This window comes from Puma concolor, chromosome D2 (genome assembly GCF_028749965.1).
Source record: "Puma concolor isolate L17-30 chromosome D2, mPumCon1.1.hap2, whole genome shotgun sequence".
Lineage (NCBI taxonomy): Eukaryota > Metazoa > Chordata > Mammalia > Carnivora > Felidae > Puma > Puma concolor.
In genome coordinates, this window is record NC_141677.1 from 62994967 (window position 1) to 63020914 (window position 25948).

The 25948-nt window shown below is 45.8% G+C and overlaps 2 protein-coding genes and 1 long non-coding RNA gene across 6 annotated transcripts in view; 1 reads left to right on the forward strand and 2 right to left on the reverse strand.

The window, feature by feature from the left end:
• The window catches only part of SH3PXD2A (SH3 and PX domains 2A), a 242693-nt gene extending 237312 nt beyond the window's left edge, over positions 1 to 5381 (reverse strand). Inside the window, exon 1 of one of the 4 annotated variants that reach the window (XM_086680773.1) lies at positions 4688 to 5381. In XM_086680773.1, the coding sequence (XP_086536899.1) occupies positions 4688 to 4759 (72 nt within the window). In that variant the 5' untranslated portion in view covers positions 4760 to 5381. The remainder of the gene's footprint in view (positions 1 to 4687) is intronic. The other 3 variants (XM_086680770.1, XM_086680771.1, XM_086680775.1) reach the window with 3 other exon arrangements.
• Positions 4161 to 9074, forward strand: LOC147576140 (uncharacterized). Its single transcript, XR_015241803.1, has 3 exons — positions 4161 to 4906; positions 7332 to 7459; positions 8668 to 9074. It is a non-coding gene; the product is annotated as an uncharacterized LOC147576140 (long non-coding RNA).
• Positions 9075 to 17066: 7992 nt separating this feature from the next.
• The window catches only part of STN1 (STN1 subunit of CST complex), a 67440-nt gene continuing 58558 nt past the window's right edge, over positions 17067 to 25948 (reverse strand). Inside the window, exon 10 of the mRNA XM_086680789.1 lies at positions 17067 to 17246. Within this exon, the coding sequence (XP_086536915.1) occupies positions 17194 to 17246 (53 nt within the window). The 3' untranslated portion in view covers positions 17067 to 17193. The remainder of the gene's footprint in view (positions 17247 to 25948) is intronic.

A 25948-nucleotide genomic window follows, 5' to 3' on the forward strand; every position in this document is an offset into this window, starting at 1 on the left:
CTCCAGGAAGCCCTCCAGGTCTGAACAGCTGCTCCTTGTTTATCTGTTTCTGTTGTGTGTTGGGTGTTTTCCATGGGGCATGTAGCCCAATTTCCCATCACACTATGAGCAGCTGGTCTTTCCATTTTTGCCTCAGCCTTTCCTTTTCTCTCAGCTTCACCTACCAGGTCTTACATGTACTCTAGTGTTTTGGTGATCATGAAACGGAAGGAACACCAGATGGAAGCTAGAATATGTTGAATGAGCATGGTAGGGACCAGGTACTAAGTAGAATGCTTTACCCAGAATTATCTCAAATCAATTCTCCAAAAGTCCTGTGAGGTTACAAGCGAGGAAACTGAAGCCCAGAGTGGCACAGCTAGGAAGGGCCAGAGGTGGGATTCAAACCCCAATCTACCCAACAACACTCATTTGGTAATGGAACTGGCCTTCAGAAGACCCTTTCTACAGCTGCACATCCTTCCTCCTGTAACACTGGATCCACACTCTAAGGGCTTAGAGAAAAAATGAAGGGCAGAGAAATGAATGGGTCTAGAGCCAATTCCTAAAAATGTACTACCAGGACCAAGACCAAATTCTGTGATGATCTAAACACACAAGAGGATGTACTATTTCCACAGTGTTGATCCTTAATTCATCACCTCCTGCATCAGTGGGGACCAGATATCATCCTGGATCCACTCCATTCTCCCTGCCTCACCATGCTCGCCCTCCGTTGCTTTCACAAACTCACCTCCACTGCTTTCACGAACTCTGTGGCATGAGGTGAATGTCCCACGGGACATACAGTGAAGCAGTCCTCAAGACCACCATGCACTGCTCTCTCAGTGACATGCAAGCCCGAGCCTGGTCTCCCCACCCTGACTTAAGTTGATGAAAGGGCCCCATTTTAGGTTCATATCCTCCTTAGCAGGTAAGCTAACCTGTTTACCCAGATCTGCCTTAGACTAACTGGGAGACTCTGGGCAATCTCTAACCTTTGCAAGTTAACCCACCTCTCGAAAGAAATCAAAGAACATACCCAGGTTAGGGTGCATTAGGGTACATCTGATGAACTGTAGGAATCACACGAAATCATGAATGGTAAGTGTTTGGCACCGCTGATGGTAACTGCTAACAATGGCTATTATTCGCATTCCCTAAAGAGTCCTGTAGAGGATCAAAACGTTCATGACTGATATTTGTCTGAAATAAACAATCAGGAAGGGAAACCACTGTAAAAGCACAATGCCTCCCAAATCCAAACAAATACTTTGTTCTAGATAAACGAGCTTCTCTCCAGTGCCATATGACTTGACACACGCCTACACGTGCATGTGAGTGCAAAGAATTATGGTAAACCTGAACTAGAATTCTTATGGAAAATGTTTATATGAAGGTATCTGCAGGCTGCATCCAGCATCATCAGGACCATTTGAAAGACAAGCGGTCTGAGGCCAAAGTCACTTGACCTAAGATCTCCCCAGGGGCAACTCATAAAAGTCAAGCGAGGAGCCCAACTCCACGGCAGGGAGCCTGGTCTAAGTGGCAGGTGCCCACTTTCCCTGAACCCCACCCAAGCAGGGGCTTGGCAGAGAGGAAGGAAGCAAGGGCTGACAGCACCATCCAAACAATAGAAGCCACTTGCCTGTCTTTTCATAAACAGACTAAAAGCACAAGACCCTCGGTGTTTAGGCAGCTCCCCCTTGTCCTGGAGACAAGCACACCCTTTGCTGGATGTCCTGAGAAAAACTTTCCACTGTGTTCCCAGTGTTCTGCAGCCAGCAGAGCCCCTCCTGCTTGGGCCCCAGGCTTCTCATCAGCCAGCTCCAGCTAACGTGCACATCCCATAAAAACTCTCTGCTCTGCAATGTGCCAAGCCACAGACTAAGAATTCACCATCAGTGGAGGAGAGGCAGGAAGGGGGTATGCTTCTCCAGTGCAGAGGGCTTCCAGAACATCTGCGACTTGGGCTCAGCGCATCCTGCCAGCTACCCACACCAGAGTACCTTACCCAGGACACTTGACCTTCTGGTGTGTGGTATCCACATGGTACAAGCACCATGAGGGGAGGAGATCCTAAGCTTCAGAGGCACAAGCTCCCCCAACCTGCTCCTCCTGCCGCTATGGGCCCAGCTGACACTTTCTATTATTGGGTCCCCTCTCCTTATATTATGCCCCACTAATGCCCCAAATACGTAGGAACCTCTTACTATCACCACATACTTGATTTCCTAGTCAACTCCAACCAGACTTAAGGGTACTTAGATGAACAAAACCCACGCCCTGTTCAAAATGCCAGTTAAACCCAGGTGTTGTGAATGGTTGTGTTGCAAGTGACTTTATCCCGTCTCCATTTCCCTCCATTTCCTCTTCTGTAAAATGCGGGGGGTGGGGGGGGGGGGTGAGCCTGATGAGTCCTGCCAGCTCCACAATTCGACGACATATAACACTTTCTCCTTTAATTGTTCTCTACAACCTTATTTTAGAGCCCTGTATGGCCCCAGCTGTTCAGTGACATCACTCCCTGTCCCAAACATAATGTCGATTCTTACATGGGAAGCAGAGATGTCCTGGGAAACGCTGTCTACAAAAAGAGAGGAAATGATCATTTCAAGGGAATCAGACAGGACTTCTTTTGTGTTTTTCACATAGAACAAGTTATTATCAATCTGAAAACCCGAACTCTTTCCCTCTTTTTTGCCAGACCATTAATAGCTACTTTTCAAAAGTGCTTTCTTAGTCAGAATCTCACCAATAGTAAGCTATCATTTAGTGAGGGCTTGTTACCTGCCAGGAACTGTGCTAAGTGCTTTTCATGGATGATCTCATTTAATTCTCCAGACCACTCTATGAAATAGTACTATTATTATCCTCACTTTAAAAATGAGGAACGCTGAGTCCCACAGAAGTTAAATAACTTGCCCAAAGTCACATAGCTAGTTAGTGGCTAAGCCAGGCTTTGAACAGGACCCTCCCCCAGCCCCAGCATTAACCACCTTTCACTGCCGTCTGCAGTGGGTACCCAGTTGTTTTAGCAACCTTTCTGGCTTGTTGCCAGTACATTCAACATCTGTAATCTTGGACATCACTGGTCAGAGCTAAGATTAGATGTTTCACATAAAATCGAGAGCAGAGAAAAAGCACCAGCGTGGGTCTCAGAGCAGAGAGTGCCATCTGTTGAATGCAGAGCCTGCCTTAACTGAGGACTAGAAAAGAGAACCCCTAAAACTTAGCCTGCAACGTCTGAAAAAAATGGTTAGGAAGGCCACCTTGATACTAAGTGCTGGGATGTGCAAATGGACATCTGTACCTGGAGCAGGGTGACCACATAGTAACCCAAGTCCTCTAAAAGGAGCTTTCTTGAAATGAAGATGCTTGCTGAGTCAAGCAAGGAACAACTCCTTCCCCCTCTGCCCCATGGGCACCCACCTCTCTGTCTGGTCAGGAACCAGACTCCTTAGTTTACCTCCTCTCCAATCTGAGCCCAGGCCCATTTATTCGATTCTTAAAAAAAAAAAAAAAAAAAAAAAAAGCCCCAAAGTTCAGAGATATTGGTGATACAGACAGAAAGAGTAGCCCGAGGCTGACGTTGGCACAAACCTTAGTCCTCTTCCAAGAGAGAAATAAAAGCCATTTCTCAGAGAGCAATGTGCAGTCTAGGGCAGCAACCTACAGCCTGTTTTAATTGTTAAAATTAATGCTTTGAGGATTCTAAATCCTCCTTTAAGTGCCTAATTTGCAAATAAGATGCAGCCCTTCTGCTTTGCGTGCCTGGCTGTCTCTTCTTTCTCAAGTACAGAAGCAAAGCGGTTCAGACAGGCGTCCTCAGCCATCAAGGACACCATGTTTACTTCCTAAGGTGCGAAGGATGGCAAGACAGGACCGGCTGAGATGAAAGGGGGACGTGTCACACAGACCCGGGGCTCAGCTCGGCTCAATCAACCTTAGCCCCTTCTCATTAATTGTGGGGAAGGAAGGGGGAGGGGCAGCCGGCCGTTCCTTGGAGACCACAGCAAACATTTGCCTCCTCGTGTCTGGAGACGGAGCATCACTTAAGAGGAAATGAACCCGGTTAAGGGTCACGTCCAGAGAAGGGATAAAAGGAAAAGCCACAATTCTCCTCACACCGACGGACACAATGACTTTAAGAAGGAAATCAAAGCTCAGGGCTGAGGGTGGAGGTGGGGCAGGGGGCGCGGCGGCTTCCCTCTGCCCCCAGGCCTAGGGAGGCAGAGACCAGAGCAAACGTGGGAGGACAGCATGAGGCTTCCTTCCCCAGGACAAGCCTCAGAAAGACTCACGGGGCGGCGCGAGCGTGAGCGACCCAAAAGCCCCCAGGGAGGGCCAGGGGATGCTCTTTCCCAACGGAGCTACTCAGCTAGGGCTTGACGAAAGCTCCCCCCACAATCCATCAAAGCTCAGGCGGACAGATGACTTCACCGTTGTAACAGACAAGGGCAGCCACTTGCCAATTCCAATGCCAAAAAAAGAAAACGGGGGGCGGGGGGAGTGGAGAAAGGACAGAGAAGGCTTCCCTGGAGATCACAGCCCTGCGAAGAAACTCCACAGCCGAGGGCTGCCCTGTGGGCACTTAGCTCCGGGACCGAGCGGGTGAGGGCGAGGGGGCCCCCCGGGGGTCCTCGGGAGGGGGGGGGGGGGTGTCTCCGGCCAACCCCCCGCAGGGGTCGGTAGGGGCAGTACTCACGTAGTGCTTGGAGGGGTTCCTCCGCTTCTCCACATCCACCACCGTGGCGTCCTGCACGCAGTAGGCCAGCATCTTCCCCCCCACAAAGAGAGTGGCGCCCTCCAGCGGCGTCACCTTCTCATCCCGGTCCGGCTCCCGCTTCTTGCCCCGCTTCTCGGGTCCCGGGGCCACCCAACACTCCGGCCCCCGCGTCGCCGCCGGGGCTCCTGGCGCCCACAGGTACGGCCCCGGGACAGGGACGGTCCGGGAGGGCACGCGGGCTCCTTGCGCCCCGGGCGGCTCCCCGTGGGCCTGCCGCGCGCCCCTTCCCTCCCGCGCCGCCGCCGCCGCTCTCCGCCTCGCCCGCCGGCTCTCTCCGCCGTCCGCCGCCCGGTGGGTCCGGCGGGAACTGGCGGAGCGGAGGAGGGGCGGGGGTGTGTCCCGCCGGCGAGGGGACGGGGCGGGGGCCCCGGAGCCTGCTGTCAGCGCGCTGGGGAGGGGCTGGCGGCGCCCCTTCGCCGCGCTCGGGCTCCGGGGGGCTCGGCGCTGGCTGAGGCTGTGGGCGCAGGAGGCGGAGGCAGGGCCGGGCCGGCAGGGAAGGGAAGGGAGGGGAGGGGAGAGAGGGGAAGAGCGCGGGGAGGGGCTCCGGGCCCGGGGGAGGGGCTCGGGGCGACTAGGAGGGGGCTGCAGCCCGGCCCCAGAGGCCTGGGAGCGCCGGCGCGCCCCCACCGAGCCTGAGCGCAGCCAGCGGCCTGACTCGCCACCGGGCTACTTCGCCGGGCGCAGAAACTCGAGGTGTCTTTGGAGGGAGGAGGGGCGGGGGAAGTGAACCCAGCGCGCCCCCATCCTGGCTTTCCGTCTTGGAGCGGATTTGTGCCTTTTTGTCCCCACCTTTACGTCCCCCTCCCACTCATACCCCCAGAACCTTGTAATGAAAAGTAGTTTATTACCCCGCTGTTACTGCCCAGGCTCCCCGAGGAGGGGACCGGAATAGGGAAAGGGCCGGCATTAAATCCTTCAAGCCAGAGCCTCTTTTGATAAATCACCTGACCCCCCCCCCCCCCACCCTTGCGGGTCACAAAGGGTGAATTCTCCCCGGAAATGTGATCGATCCAATGCCTGAGTTGTCCATCGATCTGGGCCCGCGTAACTAACCCGTGACATCATTTACCAGTGGGCTTACAAGACTGCATAACACCCCGGCCTTAAGCCCGGGGCTCCCCCTGGAACCCTCCCCAGGCGGGCCAGGAGGGAAGGGAGCACACAGGAGGGAAAATACACCAGATTGGCCCCCCACCCTTCACCCCTGCTCATCACTGGCCCCTTTCTCACCACTTCTCTGACTTGCGCACTTGTCCATCCGTGGACAGTTTACTCCCCTCCCCCCGTCGATTTCAATATTCTTTTTCATTCTAGTTTCAAATATTTAAAGAGGTGGTGTTTTCACAATTAATTCTATTGTTTCACAAACACAATAAAGCTTTGTGAGCATAGACCAATGTGAAACGTCTGAAATGAGGGCCAAGAGTTTTATGACCTTATTGTATTAACAGTTTCTTCCCTGCACTGTCAGAACCCATGCGCCAATCTAAGATTATTCACACATTTGCGTGGTACAGAGTACCCCACATTCCTCCATCCTTCTCGCTGAAGGATGCTAGAACACCAAGGGATGACACTATCTAAATACTTAACCTTGAGCAAATCACTTCATGCAGGTATTAGAATCACCTTAATGTTCTCATTGGTTGAACGTGGGTGCCAAACTAAATGGTCTTTTAAGATTCCTGCCTGCATATACTCCAAACTCTAAGCAGTAGTTACTCCTGTGAACTGTTTTGGGTTCTTTGTTTTTCATAATTAACTGGTATGGATTTTTGATATTTAAAAAATGAATAATAAATTGACTATGCACCTATTCTATGCTCATTTATAAGACATTAAGAGATGGAAGAGAGTGTGAAAGAATTCAATTAATATCTGTGGAACTGAAAACTGAATCTAATTGAAATATGCTTATCCTTTCCCTCAAAGAGTTGAGAAACAGGGATATCATTAAGCCTGTATATAATAAAATGTACATTAGGACATCAGAAAATGGAGGCGTAGAGCAGTCAAGGGGAGCTTCATGGAGGAGGCTGTCTCTGTGCTGAGCCCTGGAGGATGGGCAGAGTTCGGAACACCACAGAACACCATTGGAACATCATAGCAGAGTTTGGAACACCTCCTCTGAACTCCTCTAGGCCAGCAGCACTTGCCCTGAGCTGTCTTGACATGTGTGTTTGTCCACAATATGCTTTTTTTTCCCTCTGAAAGCACCCTGTGCACAGGGACTGGCTGTAAGCCATCTTATACTCCTGTGCATTCCTCAGATAGCCAAGCATGGTGCCATGTACATAGTACTAGTCACTGCACAAGAATCTGTGGAGCGAGGGGCGCCTGGGTGGCTCAGTTGGTTAAGCATCCGACTTCGGCTCAGGTCATGATCTTGCAGTTTGTGGGTTCGAGCCCTGCATCGGGCTTTGTGCTGACAGCTCAGAGCCTGGAGCCTGTTTCGGATTCTGTGTCTCCTCCTCTCTCCCTGCCCCACCCCACCATGCTCATGCTCTGTCTCTGTCTCTCAATAATAAATCATTTTTTTTTAACTCTTAAAAAAAAAAAAAAGAATCTGTGGAATGAATGAGCAGGGGAAGAAGAAAAGATGGAGTGAGGAGAAGTAACATGTGTAACCTGAAGCCTGAACCAGCTGAGACAGGCAGAAGACCAGAAGGACGGTGTCCACCAGGTGCAAGGGTAAGGGAAGGGGGCGAGGCACAGGAGAAGGAGATCAAGAGAAGGATGGGTGTGGGACATCCAGACTGTGACTAGTCTTGACACTAGGCCCAGGGCTTCTGTATCGGAGATGTTGAAAACCTTGTGGATGCTAGAGCAGGTGTCCTAGGAGAAGGTGATCTGGCAGTGATGCTCAGTGATAGGAAAGCCAGGAGGTAAGGTGCCACTGTTCTGAGCAAGACTCGTTCCCCATGGGGATGGAAGGTACACCTGGATAGGCCCTCAGCCCTGAGCTCCCCTCAAAGGAAGGACTGGGATCTGGGAACCCAGGAGGGCCTGTGATGATGAAGCAAGACAGCCTGTGGGTTCACTGTAAAAGGATTCATAATGGCACCCAGCCACGCTTCCTCTGTGGACCTCAAGGCATTCTGGAAGTGCTAATTAAGCCTGAGAAGCCCCTGGTGAGGAGAGCTGGTGTTCAACTGTTGGAGGGAAAGAAGAGAAAGGCAGTTGGCTTGTCCTGGGTCCCCTTTTGAATCAGAGCAGTCAGCTCACCAAAGAGGCACTAATGGCTTCCCACTCACCATCTTTTTTCTGCACTAAGATCCACACTGAACAAAACTCTAAACACAAGGGATCTGGGGGACAGAGGGAAGGCTCCATGCTTCCCCACTGTCCTAATGACTTTGTGTTTGCCTACAAGGCATTGGCCTTTTGCCAGCCTAAGAAACCGGACAACCTGACGTTTCTTAAATTCAAGGTCTTTTTTTTTTTTTTAACGTTTATTTATTTTTGAGACAGAGAGAGACAGAGCATGAACGGGGGAGGGGCAGAGAGAGGGAGACACAGAATCTGAAACAGGCTCCAGGCTCTGAGCTGTCAGCACAGAGCCCGACTTGGGGCTCAAACTCACAGACCGTGAGATCATGACCTGAGCTGAAGTCGGCCACTTAACCGACTGAGCCTCCCAGGCGCCCCTTAAATTCAAGGTCTTTACACACAACGTGAGTACTCCCAACTTCCCCTTGTGCTCCCGAATTACCTCAATTAAAGGGAGCAACTGAGTGGCGGTACCCACCCCAACCCCATGGTACCAAGATCTCTGGGAATTATTAGTTGGGCAGAAGTAAGTTACACCTGCAGGGGGCAGGGGGGAATCTTTTTTCCCTCCTGGGGCTGTATGTTCAAGAGGCTGTGAGTGTAAAATGGTACAACTCTCTTCTTGCCAGGATAATTTCAAACTCACACAGATCTGTTTCCCAACAAAGAAGGAGCCCCAAAATGCTTTAGGCGTTTTTCTTCACGCTTTTACTGAGTGCCTGGAGCTCCCCAGAAATGACTGAGACTGGACAAAGGCCGCTTGGAGAAGGGACTGTGTCCCACCTGTTCAATACCCCAGCATGCCTGGCACATAGAAGGTACATTGGCTGGTCTGTGTGGACAGCATCTGCTTGAGGAGCTAGCAGCACTGGAGAAGATTCAGTAAACCCCTATTTTGCCACTTCCATCCATGAACTGGGGATGACTTCAATCCAAGGACATTGTGTGAGTTCACCATAAAATTATAAAAATACCAAATAAAAGTTTAGGATAAGTAAGGATAAAAGAGGACCCAAAATAAAGATGCAAACTGATACCTAAACATCTGATTTTTCAAAAAAACAGAACATTGTAAGTATTTGAGAACAAAGAATCTTCCACTTGGGAGGAATCCAAGAAGCTCCTTATCCCTCTAATTTTACAGAAAAGCAAGCTAAGGCAGAAAAAAACTAAGCAAGTCGCCCCTTGCCACAAAGCTAGGTAGTCCCAGGCCAGCAATCTTTCTCCTCCCCCGCGCCTAGGAGCCTGTTCACAGGCAAGAACAGTTTGTTGAAGGAGCACGCTCAGTGCACTGACAAATCCATGCAGATCCAGAATGGTGCTCTCCCTTAAACCCCGAGTCCCTTATTCCGATGCTCCATTCACACAAGCATCACACTGGCTGCCTCGACCCCCATGGAGGCAGCATGCCGCTCAAGGGCAGGGAACATGTGTGTCTCCCTGGAAATCCCACCCCAGAGCCCACCCTGCTTCCTCTGCCATGTAGTCTTCATGACCACCCCAAGGGAGACAACCACAGGAAGGCACTGAAAACAGTTCAGTGCTAAACAAAGGCCCAGTACCGCTCCCTCTCCTTTTCAGAAAGTTTATGGCAGTTGCTAACCACGCATTTGGTTACTAATCATACATTGCCCTATGACAGCTCCACTGCTACTGTACTGAGCACCGATCAACACCTTTTATTGCTTGTTAATTTAGGCTGTGCTTAGGCTGTGCCTCCCAAACTGGTAAGAAGCCTGTGAGGGTCTGGAGGACTTCTCCAGACTCTGGCACCACCTTTTCCCTCCCTGCCCCCACCATTGCACCCTGGCCACCTGCCATACACACCCCATCCAACGCAAGGCTATGTACATTCCAGGCACTCAAGAAATAGTTGTCTTTTGACATTTCTGAGCTCTTAACAGATAACTGTAGGTGCTGATGATAAAAATGATGTCTAAGAAGAGCTGAACAGAGTTCTGGAGCAAGGCTTATACAACCTGGTTTCTAGTCCGGCTCAACCACAACCCATCCAGCCTTGTGACACTGACATCACTTCCCACCTCTGGGTCTCTGATGATCTTTCTGGTCCCTTCCATGCCATCTGATGGTGTAAAACTACTACAGTAAAGTGAGGTAGAAGTGGACTCTTACCCAGGGATGTGTAAATTTGAGTGAAATTTGGGGCCCCCTCCTGGCCAAAGTGGTTTTAGCACCTTTAACACCAGCAGCTGGCCCTAAGGGATCCCTTACAGTCAGTCCTCAGCCGACCTCTGGCCAGGTATGAATGACCTGCCAATATATGGACTATACACATCCAGGGCATTCCTGCTTCTCTATTTATTTTCTTCCTTCCTTTCTCTCTCTCTCTCTCTCTCTCTCTCTCTCTCTCTCTCTCTCTCTCTCTTTCAGATCAGCCCTAATAGTCTTATGTTTGGGGAGTATCTTAAGGATGGTCTCTCCTGAATTTGAAGTAGACACTGAGGCCAACTTCTATATTCTCCAGAGAAAGGTAAATTGCTGGCCAGACTTCTCCTTTCCTTGGTTGCTGTGGAATGGGACCGGGATGAGGTGCCAGAATTGCCCTATCGGTTCAGCCCCACTGTTCAATAATAACAGGCCCCTCCTGCTTGCCAAACCAGCAGGTAGGGGAAGCCACCTCTCTCTGTCACCCAACACAGTAAGTATATCAGTGAAATCTCAACAGGCTTATTTACATGGTGTCATTGAGAGTCTCAGCACCCTGTCTTAGCCTTGACTCTGGTGAAGGTTCTTACGCAGCAGAATTTTTTGATAGAACCACTTTCAAGTTCCAAACTTAGCAAATGATCATGCCCCTGGAATACCAGAGGGAAATCCAATAACTTGCATGGCCAAAGAGGACAAGGACATAATTTGATTCACAGAGCGGGGAAAAAGTATTATTCTATAACCCCAGATATCTGGTCCCCAGACCAGGGCATTTTGTTTTAAGAGCCTCAGTTTGAGAGTATGGATGGTTTCATATATCTATCTCAACTAGTGAGCATGCCTTCAAGTGTATTCCTGCCTGGTTGGGGTCACTAGCATCATCTTGTATAAAAGATCAGTCTGCATAGTTCCATTTGACCATAAACCACCAAAGATTTTCTTTTTCAAAATCCCCTGAATTTTCCAGAAGCTGACAAACCCTAAGTTGGCCACTGGATGACCAAAAGAACAGAAAAAAAAAAGTCACTTGGGAAATTCAAAGGCGGTTTCTTTAAATAGTCCGAAGCCACAAAAAAAACAAAAAATAGGAGTCTGGTTTTGGTTTGACCCCCAATTTTTTTTTTCAGTTTTGTATTCAGAAATGTCATAAAATACTGTTCTTCATCCTTTTTGAACTCATATGTCTATTTCAAGTGAAAGATTCAAGACTCAAACTCAGGTCTGGCTCCAGCTTATGTCCTGCCTTCTCTGTCTGAAGCAGAAGATAACCCCATTGTTGATTCATTGCTTACCCAATAGGCTAGAGCAGGCAGAGTAGACTTTATTTAGTAGACTGGATTTTCGCACCTACGCGAATCTGGCTGGCATTTGGACTGTCAACAAGGTGTTGCCCTAGGCAGATTACTTTGATCACTTTGATTAATGTTAGTGCCTAATATATGAATAGCACATATCTTAGTTAAGACTCTGGTTTACAAATATTAGAAATTGAACTAGTTCAGCTAAAAAAAGAAAAGGGTTCTTTATTTCCCATATACAGTGGTTGCTCCTATCCACAGACATCAGGGCTTCTCAGAACCAGGAAGTGGCAAATCTTTGAGAACATGCTCATTTTCTCCATCTCTTATCTCTGCTTAGTACTGTGTGTTCTATTTTATTCTTCTCTGTCTGCAGACCATGTTTCTCTGCTTCTTCACCCACATAGCAAGGGCCCCCCAGTGCCCAAGTATCTACCACTCCCTCAATTCCAGACACACCTGAGACTCACTGGCTGCCTCTGGAGTCCAGATCCCAGTTCCCAGGAAAAACAATCTCATTGGCTTAGCTTGAGTCACATGTCCACCACATGTCCACAATTATCATGGGGTGGAGTTATCTATTACAAACATGACTCTGGAGAGCTAACCCACTAAGAAACAAGGCTGATACGAGTGGCCCATACACCCCAGAATATGCCTACTAAGTTATTGTTTACTTTTAAAGGGACTTCATTTGTTTATTTATTCACTCAATGAATATTTAAGTTACCAACATGTTCCCCCACTCCACTAGGAACTGGGGCTGTGTACACGTGGGGCAAACCAGACCAAAGTCCTTGTCCTCAGAAAATCTTACCACCTTTAGGGAAGATAGACATTGTTTTAAAAATCTTACAGGCGTTCCTGGGTAGCTTAGTCGGTTAAGCGTCTGACTCTTGATCTCGGCCCAGGTCATGATCTCACGGTTTATGAGATTGAGGCCCACATTGGGCTCCTTGCTGACAGCAGGAGCCTACCTGGGATTGTCTCTCTCCCTCTCTCTCTGCCCCTCCTCTGCTTGCTGTCTCTCTCAAAATGAATAAACGCTTTTTAAAAGCATACAAATAAATGTAAAATTATAATTCTGACAAATGTTATCAAGGTGAGACAAACATACACCAAAGTATGAATGGCAGTAATCTCTGGGGATGGAAATTTAAAGTCTTAAATTTTCAAAATTAATTTATTTAAAAATTTAAAAATTTTATAGCACACACATCCTTCTGTATAATAATTTTTTAAATTTTTAAAAGGATCACTATCCTGGTGAAGGGCCCAGTAGGTGAAGGGGACAGCTAGAAATTCTGCAGTGGTATACAGGAGGCGACAAGAGCTTGGACTTGGATGATGGTCTTGGGGTGAAGTGAAGGGAACTGGAGGACACAGAGTGGCCTCTGGTTGGTCAGGGATGAGGGAAGTAGACGTACTAAGGACAGTTGTAGTTTCTTGGCCTGTGGAACTGGGGGGATGGACAGTGGTGCTACTCAGTTTTCTGACTTTCTTCTAGTCTATAATATATGGGGGCTGGTCTAGTCAATATCAATAGTTCCCTTTAGCTATCATCACAATAACCATAGTAATATCAGCAATTGTTTAGTAAGGCCCTACTGTGTGCTGTGCCAGGAATTCTGCTGAGTGAGCACCATACTCAGTATCTATTCCACAAATGGGAATTTAGTCAAAAAGAATAGACTCCCTCACGGAGTTGAACTAGGTAGAGGAAACAATGGATCAGGCAAGGGAAAACCAAGACTTTGGGGTCCCCTCCAATCTCTATTTTTTTTTAAATGTTCACTTATTTATTTTTTTTATTATTTTTATTTTATTTATTTATTTATTTATTTATTTATTTATTTATTTATTTATTTTGAGACAGAGAGAGACAGAGCATGAACGGGGGAGGAGCAGAGAGAGAGAGGGAGACACAGAATCTGAAACAGGCTCCAGGCTCTGAGCTGTCAGCACAGAGCCCGACACGGGGCTCGAACTCACAGACCATGAGATCATGACCTGAGCCAAAGTCGGATGCTTAACCGACTGAGCCACCCAGGCGCCCCAGTTCACTTATTTATTTTTGAGAGAGAGCACAAGCTGGGGAGGGGTAGAGAGAGAGAGAGGGAGACACAGAATTCAAACCACTTTCCCAGGCTCTGAGCTGTCAGCACAGAGCCCAACATGGGGCTCGAACTCACGAACTGTGGGATCATGACCCCAGCCAAAGTCAGATGCTTAACCGACAGAGCCATCCAGGTGCCCCTCAAATCTCTATTTTTTTTTAAATTTTTTTTTTAACATTTATTTATTTTTGAGACAGAGAGAGACAGAGCATGAACGGGGGAGGGGCAGAGAAAGAGGGAGACACAGAATCGGAAGCAGGCTCCAGGCTCTGAGCCATCAGCCCAGAGCCTGACGCGGGGCTCGAACTCACGGACCGCAAGATCATGACCTGAGCTGAAGTCGGATGCTCAACCGACTGAGCCACCCAGGCGCCCCCCTATTTTTTTTTTTTTTTTAATGTTTGTTCAGCATTTATTTAATGAGAGCAGGGAGAAAGAAATTTTCTACTAAATGTGCACTTCTTTCTCCACATTCAGAGTAAGGCGTTTATTACGAGGATTGAAAGCAATGTTTTCTTTCTCTTTTTTTAAAATTATTTTTTTAATGTTTATTTTTGAGAGAGACAGACAGAGCACAAGAGGGGGAGGGGCAGGGAGAGAGGGAGACACGGAATCCGAAGCAGGCTCCAGGCTCTGAGCTGTCAGCACAGACCCCGATGCATGGGGTTCAAACTCTCGAACTGTGAGATCATGACCTGAGTGGAAGTTGGACATTTGACAGACTGAGCCACCCAGTGCCTTGAAAACAATGTTTTCTGAATCATCTTTTATTTCCTGGTTTTCCATACTTGGATAATGTCACTCACACACTTCCTATGAGTAAAAGTAACTTACATGGATATAGCTTCAAAATCTTAAAAGATATTTTAAAAGATATTTTGAGAGTTTCTTTTTTTTCTTCCTTTAACTTTCATGGAGGTCAGATGTTTGCTATTTTTTGAAGTTCTCTTTTTTTTGATTTTGGGGGAGGGGAGAGGAGGAGGATGTTTTCTGAATAGTTAACTTCTTGGGAGGCATATTAAAAGTTTGAACTTACTTAAAACCAATCATTCCTTCCAAGGAAATAGCTCTAGGCTGTGGATTACTGCACATTGACCTTGCAGCTGGGAGTGACCACTGCTGACTTGCAAAGCTGAGCTGGCTGGGGTAAGATCTGGTCCAGCCCAGTCTACAAGTGCAAAGCATCCTGTACAGGCACCCTGCAAGAAATACTCCACAGAGATGGGAGGCGGTGGTGAGAAGGGATTTGTAATTTCCACTTGAAGATGCTGTTTAATATGGCAGGAACTGGACCTTTTGTGCCAGAAGATCCTTGGAAAATCCCACCCTTTCAGGCCAAAACTTAGTTATTTGTCTACCCTGCTTACCACATGACAGGTTACCGCTGCTCAGATTTTCAGAAATAAAATAGAAAACTCTCACCAATGGATAGCCAAGAGACCCTATAGATAATGTCTGATTATTAATTCATGATATTATTAAAACAGAAGAATGCCAGCTCCACAAGCACAGGATGTTGGTCTGTTTTCTTACCCACAACACACCCCCATTGCTGAGAACAATGTCTGACACATGACAAGTTTTCATTAACTAAATGATACTGAACATTTTTTTACTTTTTGGGGGCCATATGATCTCTGCTACAACTACTCAACTCTGAATAGTATGCCCATGCTATCACCCTGTAATTTCACTCCTAGTACACATCCAAGAGAAATTAGTGAATATGTCCAACTAAAAAAGAAATGTACAAAAGTATTTATAGCAGCACTATTCATAATTACTCAAAACTGAAAGCCACCCTGATGCCCACTAAAGCTGAGTAGACCAATAAATGGTGTTATATTCATACAATAGAATATTATATACCAGTGATAAGAACAAACAACTGTCATATACAACAAACTGGATGACTGAAGACATAATGTTGAGCAAAGAGACTCCAAGGGCACCTACTATATGATTTCATTTATATAAAGTTCAAAACAGTCAAAATTAATTTATGGTGGTAGAGATCATATTAGTGGCTGCCTCCAAGAAGTATAAACTGGGAGGGGGCACAAAGAACAGTGGCTGCTCCATCTTGATCTGGGTGGAAGTGTTAAACCACCTGCTAGAGTTGAGCATGGCAATGTTATGTAATATCTTGCTATGGACTGAATGTTTGTGTAACCCCTTCCCCACCCCCTCCCAGACAAAAAAAGTCCTTATGATGAAACCCTAATCCCCAGTGTGATGGTATTTGGAGCCAGGGACTTTGGGAGGAAATGAGGTCATGAGGGTGGAGCCCTCATGATGCGATTAGTGCCCTTATAAATAGAGACACAATGGGGCGCCTGGGTGGCGCAGTCGGTTAAGCGGCCGACTTCAGCCAGGTCACGATCTCGCGGTCTGGGAGTTCGAGCCCCGCGTCGGGCTCTGGGCTGATGGCTCAGAGCCTGGAGCCTGTTTCCGATTCTGTGTCTCCCTCTCTCTCTGCCCCTCCCCCGTTCATGCTCTGTCTCTCTCTGTCCCAAAAATAAAATAAATAAACGTTGAAAAAAAAAAAAAATTTAAAAAAAAAAAATAGAGACACAAGACGGCTTGTTTCTTCTCTCTCTCTCTCTCTTTCCCTCTCTCTCTCTTTCTCTCTCCTCCCCTGCCCCACCCCCCACCTGTGTGAAGAAACCAAGAGGAGGGTCCTCAGCAAAACCCACCCATGCTGGCATTCTGATCTCAGACTTACCAGACTCCAGAACTATGAGAAATAAATGTCTGTTGTTTAAGCCACTCAGTCTATGAAATTCTTGTCATGGTAGCCAGAACTGACGAAGACAGACCTCAATTTTTCAAACTTGTTTTTTTTTTTTTTTTTTCAAGTAGACTCCATGCACAGGCTCGAACCCATGACCCTGAGATCAAGACCTGAGCTGAGATCAAGAGTCAGACACTTAACTAACTGAGCCACCCAGAGGTACCCCAGACCTCAATTTTTTTTTTTAAAAAAGAATGAAATAAAACTAAATAAGTAAAGATTCTGGTGAGTAAAAACAATGCATGTTGTAGAAGGATGTGTATAGTATACCATTTATGTAAATGTTAAAAATAAAAATCAATATTACACATAATATATGTTTAGGGATATATACATCTGTGGTTAAAATATTCAAATGGACAGGAGGGATACATACCAACTTCAGGATAGTGGTTACCTCTGGTGAGAGAGGGGACACAGAAGATTCTGTAATTGTAGTAATATATGTAATTTAAAAAAGAATTGTATGTGGTGAAATGCTAATATTTGCTAAACTTGCGTGGTGAGAACTTATTTTTCATATTGCGCTCTGTACTGTGAACTGTGCTTGAAATATTCATAATTTTTAAATTATTAAAAATGAAAATATAAAATCAATCCATAGGGGCAATGAATGCACCTTGACAGGTGCATTCAGAATTCAGAGGTTGGTGGTTAGGGATGTCCGTTCCAGGTTTCTGTTAGCTTCAGCAACCTGTTTCTGGATTTTGTAATTGTTGCACAGCATCAGGTGGCCTCCATTCACACAGAGACATTCCTTGCAAATAGTAACAGTCTTTAAGCAACTTGTCTGGCAGTCTTCTGACACTTCAGTGAAACCGTTCCAGAAGCTTGCAAGAAAAGTAACAAGAATTTTCTGTTTCAGTTATGTGACTAATAATAACTAACAACTGCTCACATTCTTCAACTGATTCCATTTCAAGGGGGTCAGTGAGGAGTTCCTCTGCTAGATTTTACCTTCAATGCTCAGCAAAACAAAACAAAACAAAACAAAACAAAAAACAAAAAAAAAAAAACCCTTTTCAGATATACTTTGTAACTCTATAAAGTGTTCAATGGTACTATTTAAAAAATCTGATCTCTTAGAATCTTAATGTGTCACATATCTTGCAAAATTTCAAATAAGAAGTATTACGTTTTAACATAGAGCTGTGACTTAAGTTGGATGTCATTTGCTAACATTTTATCTTGTTGTTATTGTTAACACTTTACCTTAAGATAAAGCACTCAATACTTTAAATTCTCAATATAGGGGCGCCTGGGTGGCTCAGTCGGGTAGGCCTCCAACTCTTGATTTTGACTCAGGTCATGAACTTACTGTTCGTGAGATGGAGCCCTGAGTAGGACTCTGTGTTGACAGTGTGGTGCCTGCTTGGGATTCTCTCTCTCCCCCTCCTCTGCTTGTGCTCTCTCTCGCTCTCTCAAAATAAATAAATAAACATTTAAATAAATAAATTCTCAATATGAAACATAATCTCAATATTGCAATGCAGCTTCAGCCTGCTCAGGTTTGTAAAAGTACCAGTTAAAGGATTAAATTTAAATTGAGTTCATTTAAATAAAAGAAGTATTTACATAATAATAGGTTTTCTTTAACCGGATAGAGAGTAGTTTATTTTCTCACTTGAAATGGTCACATCAGCATCTTGCTCTGTCCTGAAAAGGAAAAAGTAAATTCTAGATCTCACTGCCCATATTATTGCAATAATCCAAAAAAGTCTAATGAGGGTTCCATGTGAGGTCTGCAACTCAGCATCATTGAGATGGTATATACATACAGTGCATTTTAAGATGCTGTCTTCTTGATAATGGCTAATGCTTGATGTGTGTATCATATTGTAACCACACTGAATTTGCTCCTTGGTGAGTCACAACTAGAAACTACACCAGGTGGAGTTGTCACACAAAGGAAACTTTATTTGCAGCAAATTAGATCACAGGGAGTAACTTCCAAAGTTGTGAGTCCCTGAGCAGGAGTGAACGGCTTCCTTTAATTTAGGGTTAGGATAAATATTTAGAAAGGGGAATTTTGTCATCATATGTAGAGGCGGGCCTAAGTTGCTCATGTGCTCTAAACGTGCCTATACATACATTGTATGTTATGTAAATGAGTCTTACACTCTTCTGGGAGGGGGTGAGGAGATTTTAGTACAACAATGAGGTAAAGGCAACTGTTGGTCTCTCAGACTCCATGGGTCACTCCATGGTCCATCTGTGCAGGTGTGAATTGGGGGTTAAGTTCAAATTGGCCTGAGCCTGCCGGAGCTCCTCATCCAGGCAGTTGTTATTGCTTGAGGGGTAGTTTTGGTTTCTATCACGGGATGCTATACCCGTGGGTCTTTTGCCTGGGTTCAGAGATAAGCTGTAAAGAAGAGCTTCAGGAAAAATGTGGGACAAAGTTTGATGGGCACAAGCAAGTGAGCAGTAAATGCCAGGTCTTGGGGATCTAGCTGGTGACAATGTGACACCGGACCCTGGCACAGAAACAACTTGATGGAACCCACTACTTCCTCACTGCCCCCACCCCAATCATTATTTTCTTACCATTTGAATGTCACTACTATATTTTTGCCAATATTTCATGGTGTGTGTGTGTGTGTGTGTGTGTGTGTGTGTCTTAATCTTCCTTATAATAGCTATTCTGACTGCATATATTGTCAGAGGAAGCATGGTACAGAAAGTGTGGGTCTGGGTTTGGATTCCTGCTCTGTCATTATTCTTTGTGCAACCTTTTAAACTTTTTAAGCTTTGTGTGAGTCATTTAACGTCTCTAAGCTTCAGTTTCTTGCCTATAAAATGGAGATAATAAAACTTATTTGGGGGGGGGGGGGGTCACTGTCAGATGAACATGAAACAATTCATAGGAAATGGTCAGCCCAGTGTCGGCACATGGTAAATCTTCGGCAAGTGTTAGCCACCTCCAACACCATCATCATTATTTACTATAAAATGAGCACGTCTGTTCTCTGGTCCTGCTGGTTTGTAAAGATCCTACATAACCTTAATCTTCAAAACAGTAAGCAACTTGGATTCATTCATTCATTCAATAACTATTGAGGACTTACTCTGTGATAAGCTAGACCAGGGCTCTGCCCTTAAGGAGCTTGCATTTTTAGTGTGATTTGTGCATTTGCAAATTTCTCTCTGGGTGGGGTGATCAGGCAGTGGTGTCTGTTGCTCTTTCAAAGTGCCCATTGCTTGCTGCTCCATTACTGATAGGTTGTACTAATAATGGCTTGAGGCTTTCTAAGCTTTTCCTTAATAGTATGTCCTTCTCCTTGGTGTGCGATGTGTTATTTGTGGGCGGCACTGGGAGCGCATTTTCATCACCAGACTTCTTTGCATATGTTTTTACAAAAACATTAAGCTGTTCGTTTTCCATGGAATGAAACGGAAAGCCTTGTTTTCATGCTCCACTGTGTTTAGTCTCAAAATGGCATTGTAGCTTGGCAGGGTCTATAAAACTAATTTGCAAAATTTACTACACAAAACGTATTTAGGACTCAGGTAATTTTTATTGCCATAAAAGGTGGCTTCTCAAAACAACTAAATATCCTCCTCCTCTCTTTTTTTTCTATTTTTTTTTTTTTTTTTTTAGTGTTTATTTTTGAGTGATAGGGACAAAGCATGAGTTGGGAGGGAAAGAGAGAGAGAGGGAGACACAATCTTTTTTTTTTTAATTTTTTTTTTCAACGTTTTTATTTATTTTTGGGACAGAGAGAGACAGAGCATGAACGGGGGAGGGGCAGAGAGAGAGGGAGACACAGAATCAGAAGCAGGCTCCAGGCTCTGAGCCATCAGCCCAGAGCCTGACGCGGGGCTCGAACTCACGGACCACTAGATAGTGACCTGAGCTGAAGTCGGAGGCTTAACCGACTGAGCCACCCAGGCGCCCCAGGGAGACACAATCTGAAACAGGCTCCAAGGTCTGAGCTCTCAGCACAGAGCCTGATTCAAGGCTCGAACTTGGGAACAGCGAGATCATGAGCTAGGCTGAAGTCGGACACTTAAGCGACTGAGCCCCCCAGAAGCCCCTCATCCTCCTCTCTTGCCTTGGAGTGTCTTTGCATGAGCATTTGTAATATATTGCTTTTGTCAGTCAGTGAGGCTGATGCTTTGAAGAATTGGTCTAAGATGGAATATTTGATATCTTGGTCCTGATCAAACTCATCCCACTCCGATTTTCTTTTTAAATATTTTGTTTTTAACCAATGAAATCCATTTTTAATTTTAAGGGTGATTTAAAAACTTTTTTAAATGTTTATTTATTTTTGAGAGAGAGAGAGAGAGACAGAGCACAAGTGGGGGAAGGACAGAGAGAGAGGGAGGCACAGAATCCGAAGCAGGCTCCAAGGCTCCGAGCTGTTAGCACAGAGCCTAATGCAGGGACTCAAACTCACAAACTGTGAGATCATGACCTGAGCTGAAGTCTGATGCTTAACTGACTGAGCCACCCAGGCGCCCCTAGTTTTAAGGGTAATTTTTAAAGCCTACTTGAAGACAGTATTACGTGAATATACATTAGCTATTCAGGCACTCATGTCTAACAACTATAGTAGGACAGTGCCTTGATGGGAAATATAACATAGAAACTAGTTATTGCAGGACTGACTAGTGAACTATAATGAAGGCAGTAGCCCTGTGGTCACCAATGTGTTCCTGTTTGGAATTATAGCACATTTGGATGTGGACATTGTTGTCTGAGTTTTTTAATGTTTACTTATTTTTGACAGAGAGAGAGACAGAGCATGAGCAGGGGAGGGGCAGAGAGAGAGGGAGACACAGAATCGGAAACTGGCTCCAGGCTCTGAGCCATCAGCCCAGAGCCCGACGCGGGGCTCAAACTCACAGACCGCGAGATCATGACCTGAGCCAAAGTCAGACGCTCAACCGACTGAGCCACCCAGGTGCCCCTGTTGTCTGAGTTTTAAACATAGTTAAAACATAGTTTTGAATTTTTAATTTTTGCAGAGTAATGTGTCGCCAAATTCTGCTTACATAGAGACTTCTAGATGTGTATCAGGCACTGGCAGTGTCCTGCCCATTCTCCCCTCAGCCCATTCCAGAGATCTGCAGTTTCAGTGGACTTTCCTTAAACAATGGCAGCGTCTCCTCTCAAGCACCTGTATTTCTCTATTTGACAACTTTCTTTGACTGTACTCTATAGAAGCAATAGCCCCCATGAGTAACATAGAACCAGTGAGGAGCCAGAGGTGGTGAATAAATCCCCCAACTCGTTCCTTGGACAATTCTGAGGTGTGTCCACACAGTCTCTCGAGGGGTACGGTGGGATTGATCACCGATCACCAAAAGGGCTAACCCGTGCATTAACACACCTTCATTGAGTTTCTCCCTCTCCCGTCTCACTTCTCCATACCCCCACCATGCTTCTTTGGATTACGTTCCTTCAAAATTACCTGCATCCAAATCATTGACGTGGGACTGCTTTGAGGGGAGCCCATAGCTGGACACTGCATAATGCATATTAAATGATGTAGAAGGATTCACACCTAACTGATAAGGATGTGGTAGGCACAAAATGAAGTGGCTGTCCAGCTCATAGTAGTTCTCCCACTTACTGCACCTATGCTACCTCTTTCCTTCTGAAGAACTCTTCTCCTCCCAAAAAGAACTGCCTCCCTGGCCATATTGATGAGTTGAAATTGAGGACTGAGCCATGAAGAACACCCCACGCCATTGCAAGTGTGATCGTCCATAGAGAGAATGTAACCCATATTGGAAGAACCAGAAATCTTCCTGGGATTTTTCTAACTGATGCTACGGGAAGAGCATAGCTCCCATCAGAGCTATGAAGTCCTGAACCCAGAGCTGACCTCTGGTCAGAGCTCTCTCACCACACAGAGAAGCCTGCACACAATGTGAGAGAATACAGCGAGTTCTCAGAGAGAGGCAAGAGATGGGCTTCAGGAGTATCTTCACGGCATTTGAGTCCCTAGGACAGTTGATCCTAAACCAGCTCCACTCCATCCCTCCCCACAGTTTGGTTATGTGGACTTCGCCGCACATCACTATGTTGGCATAAGCTAATTAAAGACTTATCATTTACAACCAAAGAACCTGACTACAGATGTTTACCTCTGGGGCAGAAAGTTGGGTTGGGAGGGAGAATGTAGACCAGGAGGAGCACTTTTTAGATACTGTGATTTGTTGTTGTTGTTTCCAGCTCTCTGATGAATTTCTCCTCTCTTCACCCAGTATATGCATCTTCTACTGTAGACTCTTTGACATATTTATCAAAGTTATTTTAAAGTCCTTGTCTGCTAAGTCTAGCATCTGGGTTGTTTGAGCCTGTTTCTATTGACTGACTTATGTCTTGATTATAGGTTAGTCACATTTTTTCTTCACATATCTAGTAATTTTTGTATAGTGAATATTGTGAATATGTTCTAGAGACTGGACTGTGTTATCTTCCTCTGATGAACATTTTCTTGCAGTGGGCAGGGAAATTACTGGTTGGATTAGGACTCTTAAAACTTGCTTTTAGGTTTTGTTAGGGTGGGTCTATTTTAGTTTTCACCTTAGTGCTAGAGTGAATGCCGTAGTCAGAGAGATGGTCTTCAATCAAAGTGTGGCCTTCCATGGTTGCAGTTGAAAGTTTGAGCTGTTTACCAAACTGCTATAGCTTGGTAAGACTTTCAGTTCCAAATTCTGTCTTCCCTGTGATGGACAATTGCCTAAATCTCTGCTCAGTCTCTCTCAGTCATCAGCTGTTGTTTTCCCCGTGGAATCCTTAGAGTCTCACCTGGACATGTACAGTTCGAGGGTCAGCCAAGGATTGAGAATAATTTTTACACATATCTGGGGGCTTCGCACTCTGTCGACTCTCTCCTTTCCAGAATTTTCTCAATTTTCAGCCACTTTTATTGCAAACTCCTTCTCAGAATCATTAGTCCCTCAAGGACCCCTACCCTGTGCCAGCTGACTGTGGTTCTCCAAGGGTAGTCCTGAGACTAGTAGGATTAGCATCCCATGGGAACTGGTTAGAAATGCAAAATTTAGGGCTCCACCCCAGGCCTGGTGAATCAGAAACTCTGGGGCTGGAGTCCAGCAATCTAAATTCTAACAAGCTCTTCCGAGATACTAATACACACTAAAGTTTTAGAATGATTGCCTTAGGGGAAAGGCCATATAAATGTGGATCTCACCCAGAGTGTTTCCCTTCCTTTATTGTCTGGATGCTCTCCAGTGCCATTAAATAGGTCGGTGGGCTTTTCTTTGGGGGGTAGGGGGGGGAAGGGGAGACACTCCAGAATTCATAATCATCATTGGTAGAAGGGATTATCCTTAAACAACCTACTCTGTCAGATGGGAATTTTGACATTCACTTTTCAGTATATATTTTATACTATATACTGCTTTTATTTTTTCTTCTAAGAACATATATTCTTTGGCATTTGAAAGACGAATCTAAAATACTTAAAAAATTGTTTTAATGTTTATTTTTTAGAGAGAGAGAGCACGTGCATGCACACACACGTGAGCAAGCGTGTGTGCGCGCGCGCACACACACACACACACACACACACACACACACACACACACGTGTGAGTGGGGGAGGGGCAAAGAGGGAATCCCATGCAGGCTCCCTGCTGTCAGTGCAGAGTCTGACTTGGGCTCCCTCTCATGAACTGTGAGATCATGACCTGAGCCAAAAATCAAGAGTGGTATGCTCAACCGACTGAGCCACGCAGCTGCCCTTAAAATACCCTTAATTGAGATTTGAATAAAATGTTTGTAAAACCCTAGAAGGACCTTATAGTTTTATGGAACACAGCCTGAAAATCTCTAGTTTAAACCAAATGATTGACAGTATGGGTCATGATTAGCTTCAACCGTGCATAGGAGTATCTCCATGGCAACTGTCACCATAGCATCAGGCCTATGACAAAGGTGGTAAATGAACGTGTACAGAGTGGGGAGGAATTCCTGGTCCCAGGAGATTCCAGGAAATCTCAGACGCATACCTTGCACCTTGATAGAGGAAGCGTCTAGGTAGTAACCAAATGAAAATGAAGTCTTTGCTAAGAGCAGCCATATAACTAGCATTCCAGCCTGTTTTTGGAAGGAGGCTCTTTCCCACTCCTGTGGGTCATATTCACATCAGCTTTGGTTCACCAGGCCTCACATGTTAACCTCACCTGCTCATATTCCCCAAAGTGCAGAGGGTTGTTGCTCCTCAATGAAAACAGGGACTCCCCTTCCAGAAGGGGAGTATTCTCAGAATTCCCACCCTACCAGACCTACGGGATGGTTCATCTAAAAAATCACCCCCACCTTTTCCTCTGCCCCCCATCCCCAGACAGACCCACTGGTGTTTTATCAACAAGGGAGCAGGCAGTGGGCAGTGCTTCTTCAACTTTAATGTGTAACATGAGTCCCCTGTGGCTCTTGACAAAATGTAAATCTTGATTTAGTAGGTGTTATGGGCTGAACAGTGTTCCTTTAAAATTCATATGTTGAAGTCCTAACCCCCACTACCTTAGAATGTGACTGCATTTGGAGATAGGGTCTTTAAAGAAGTAATTAAGGCTAAATTACACTCTGGAGATGGGCTCTAATCCATCTAATGTGACCGGTCTCTTTATAAGAGGGAAACACAGACACAGAGGGAAGACCATGTGAAGACATGAGGGGAAGATGGCCATCCCCAAGCCAAGTAGAGAGGTTCCGGAGGTAACCAACCCTGCAGACACCTTGACCTTGAACTTTAAGACTCCAGAACTGTAAGAAAATGAATGTCTGGGGGCGCCTGGGTGGTGCAGTCGGTTAAGCGTCCGACTTCAGCCAGGTCACGATCTCGCGGTCCGTGAGTCCGAGCCCTGCGTCAGGCTCTGGGCTGATGGCTCAGAGCCTGGAGCCTGTTTCTGATTCTGTGTCTCCCTCTCTCTCTGCCCCTCCCCCGTTCATGCTCTGTCTCTCTCTGTCCCAAAAATAAATAAACGTTGAAAAAAAAAAAAATGAATGTCTGTTGTTTAAGTCCCCCAGTGTGTGCTACTTTGTTGTAGCAGCCCTACAGACTAATATAGTAGGTCTGGGGAGGGAACTGAGAGTTTGCATTTCTAACAAGCTCCTGGATGATGCTGATGCTGCCAGTCCGAGGAACACACCTTGAGTAGCCAAGACCTGGAAAATCGGGTCCCCCTTTTTTTTTTATGGCATTGTCAGCAGCTTCCCAAATCACTGAGTGGGTGGGAGAGAAGAGCACTTTTCCCCAAACTCTGCCTTCCTAAGATGGCTAAGGCAATTGTTTGCAGCCTTTTTATATTTGCATTCCTTTTGAAATATTATAAATGTGAGGCAACTTTCAGGGGATGAGGTTAGATTACATATAAAAATAAAATGGGCTGTAGATAAACTGGGGAAATCATGCCTCGTCTGATGTGAGCAGCTGCCACTCTGTCTCTGAGCCAGAATGTGAGCTTAGTGTGGTCATAGTTTCCAGTTTCGAGAGAAGCTAGAAATTTGGATCTTTACATTAAGTCTCTAAATTTTTAAACTTTTTTTTTTTCAA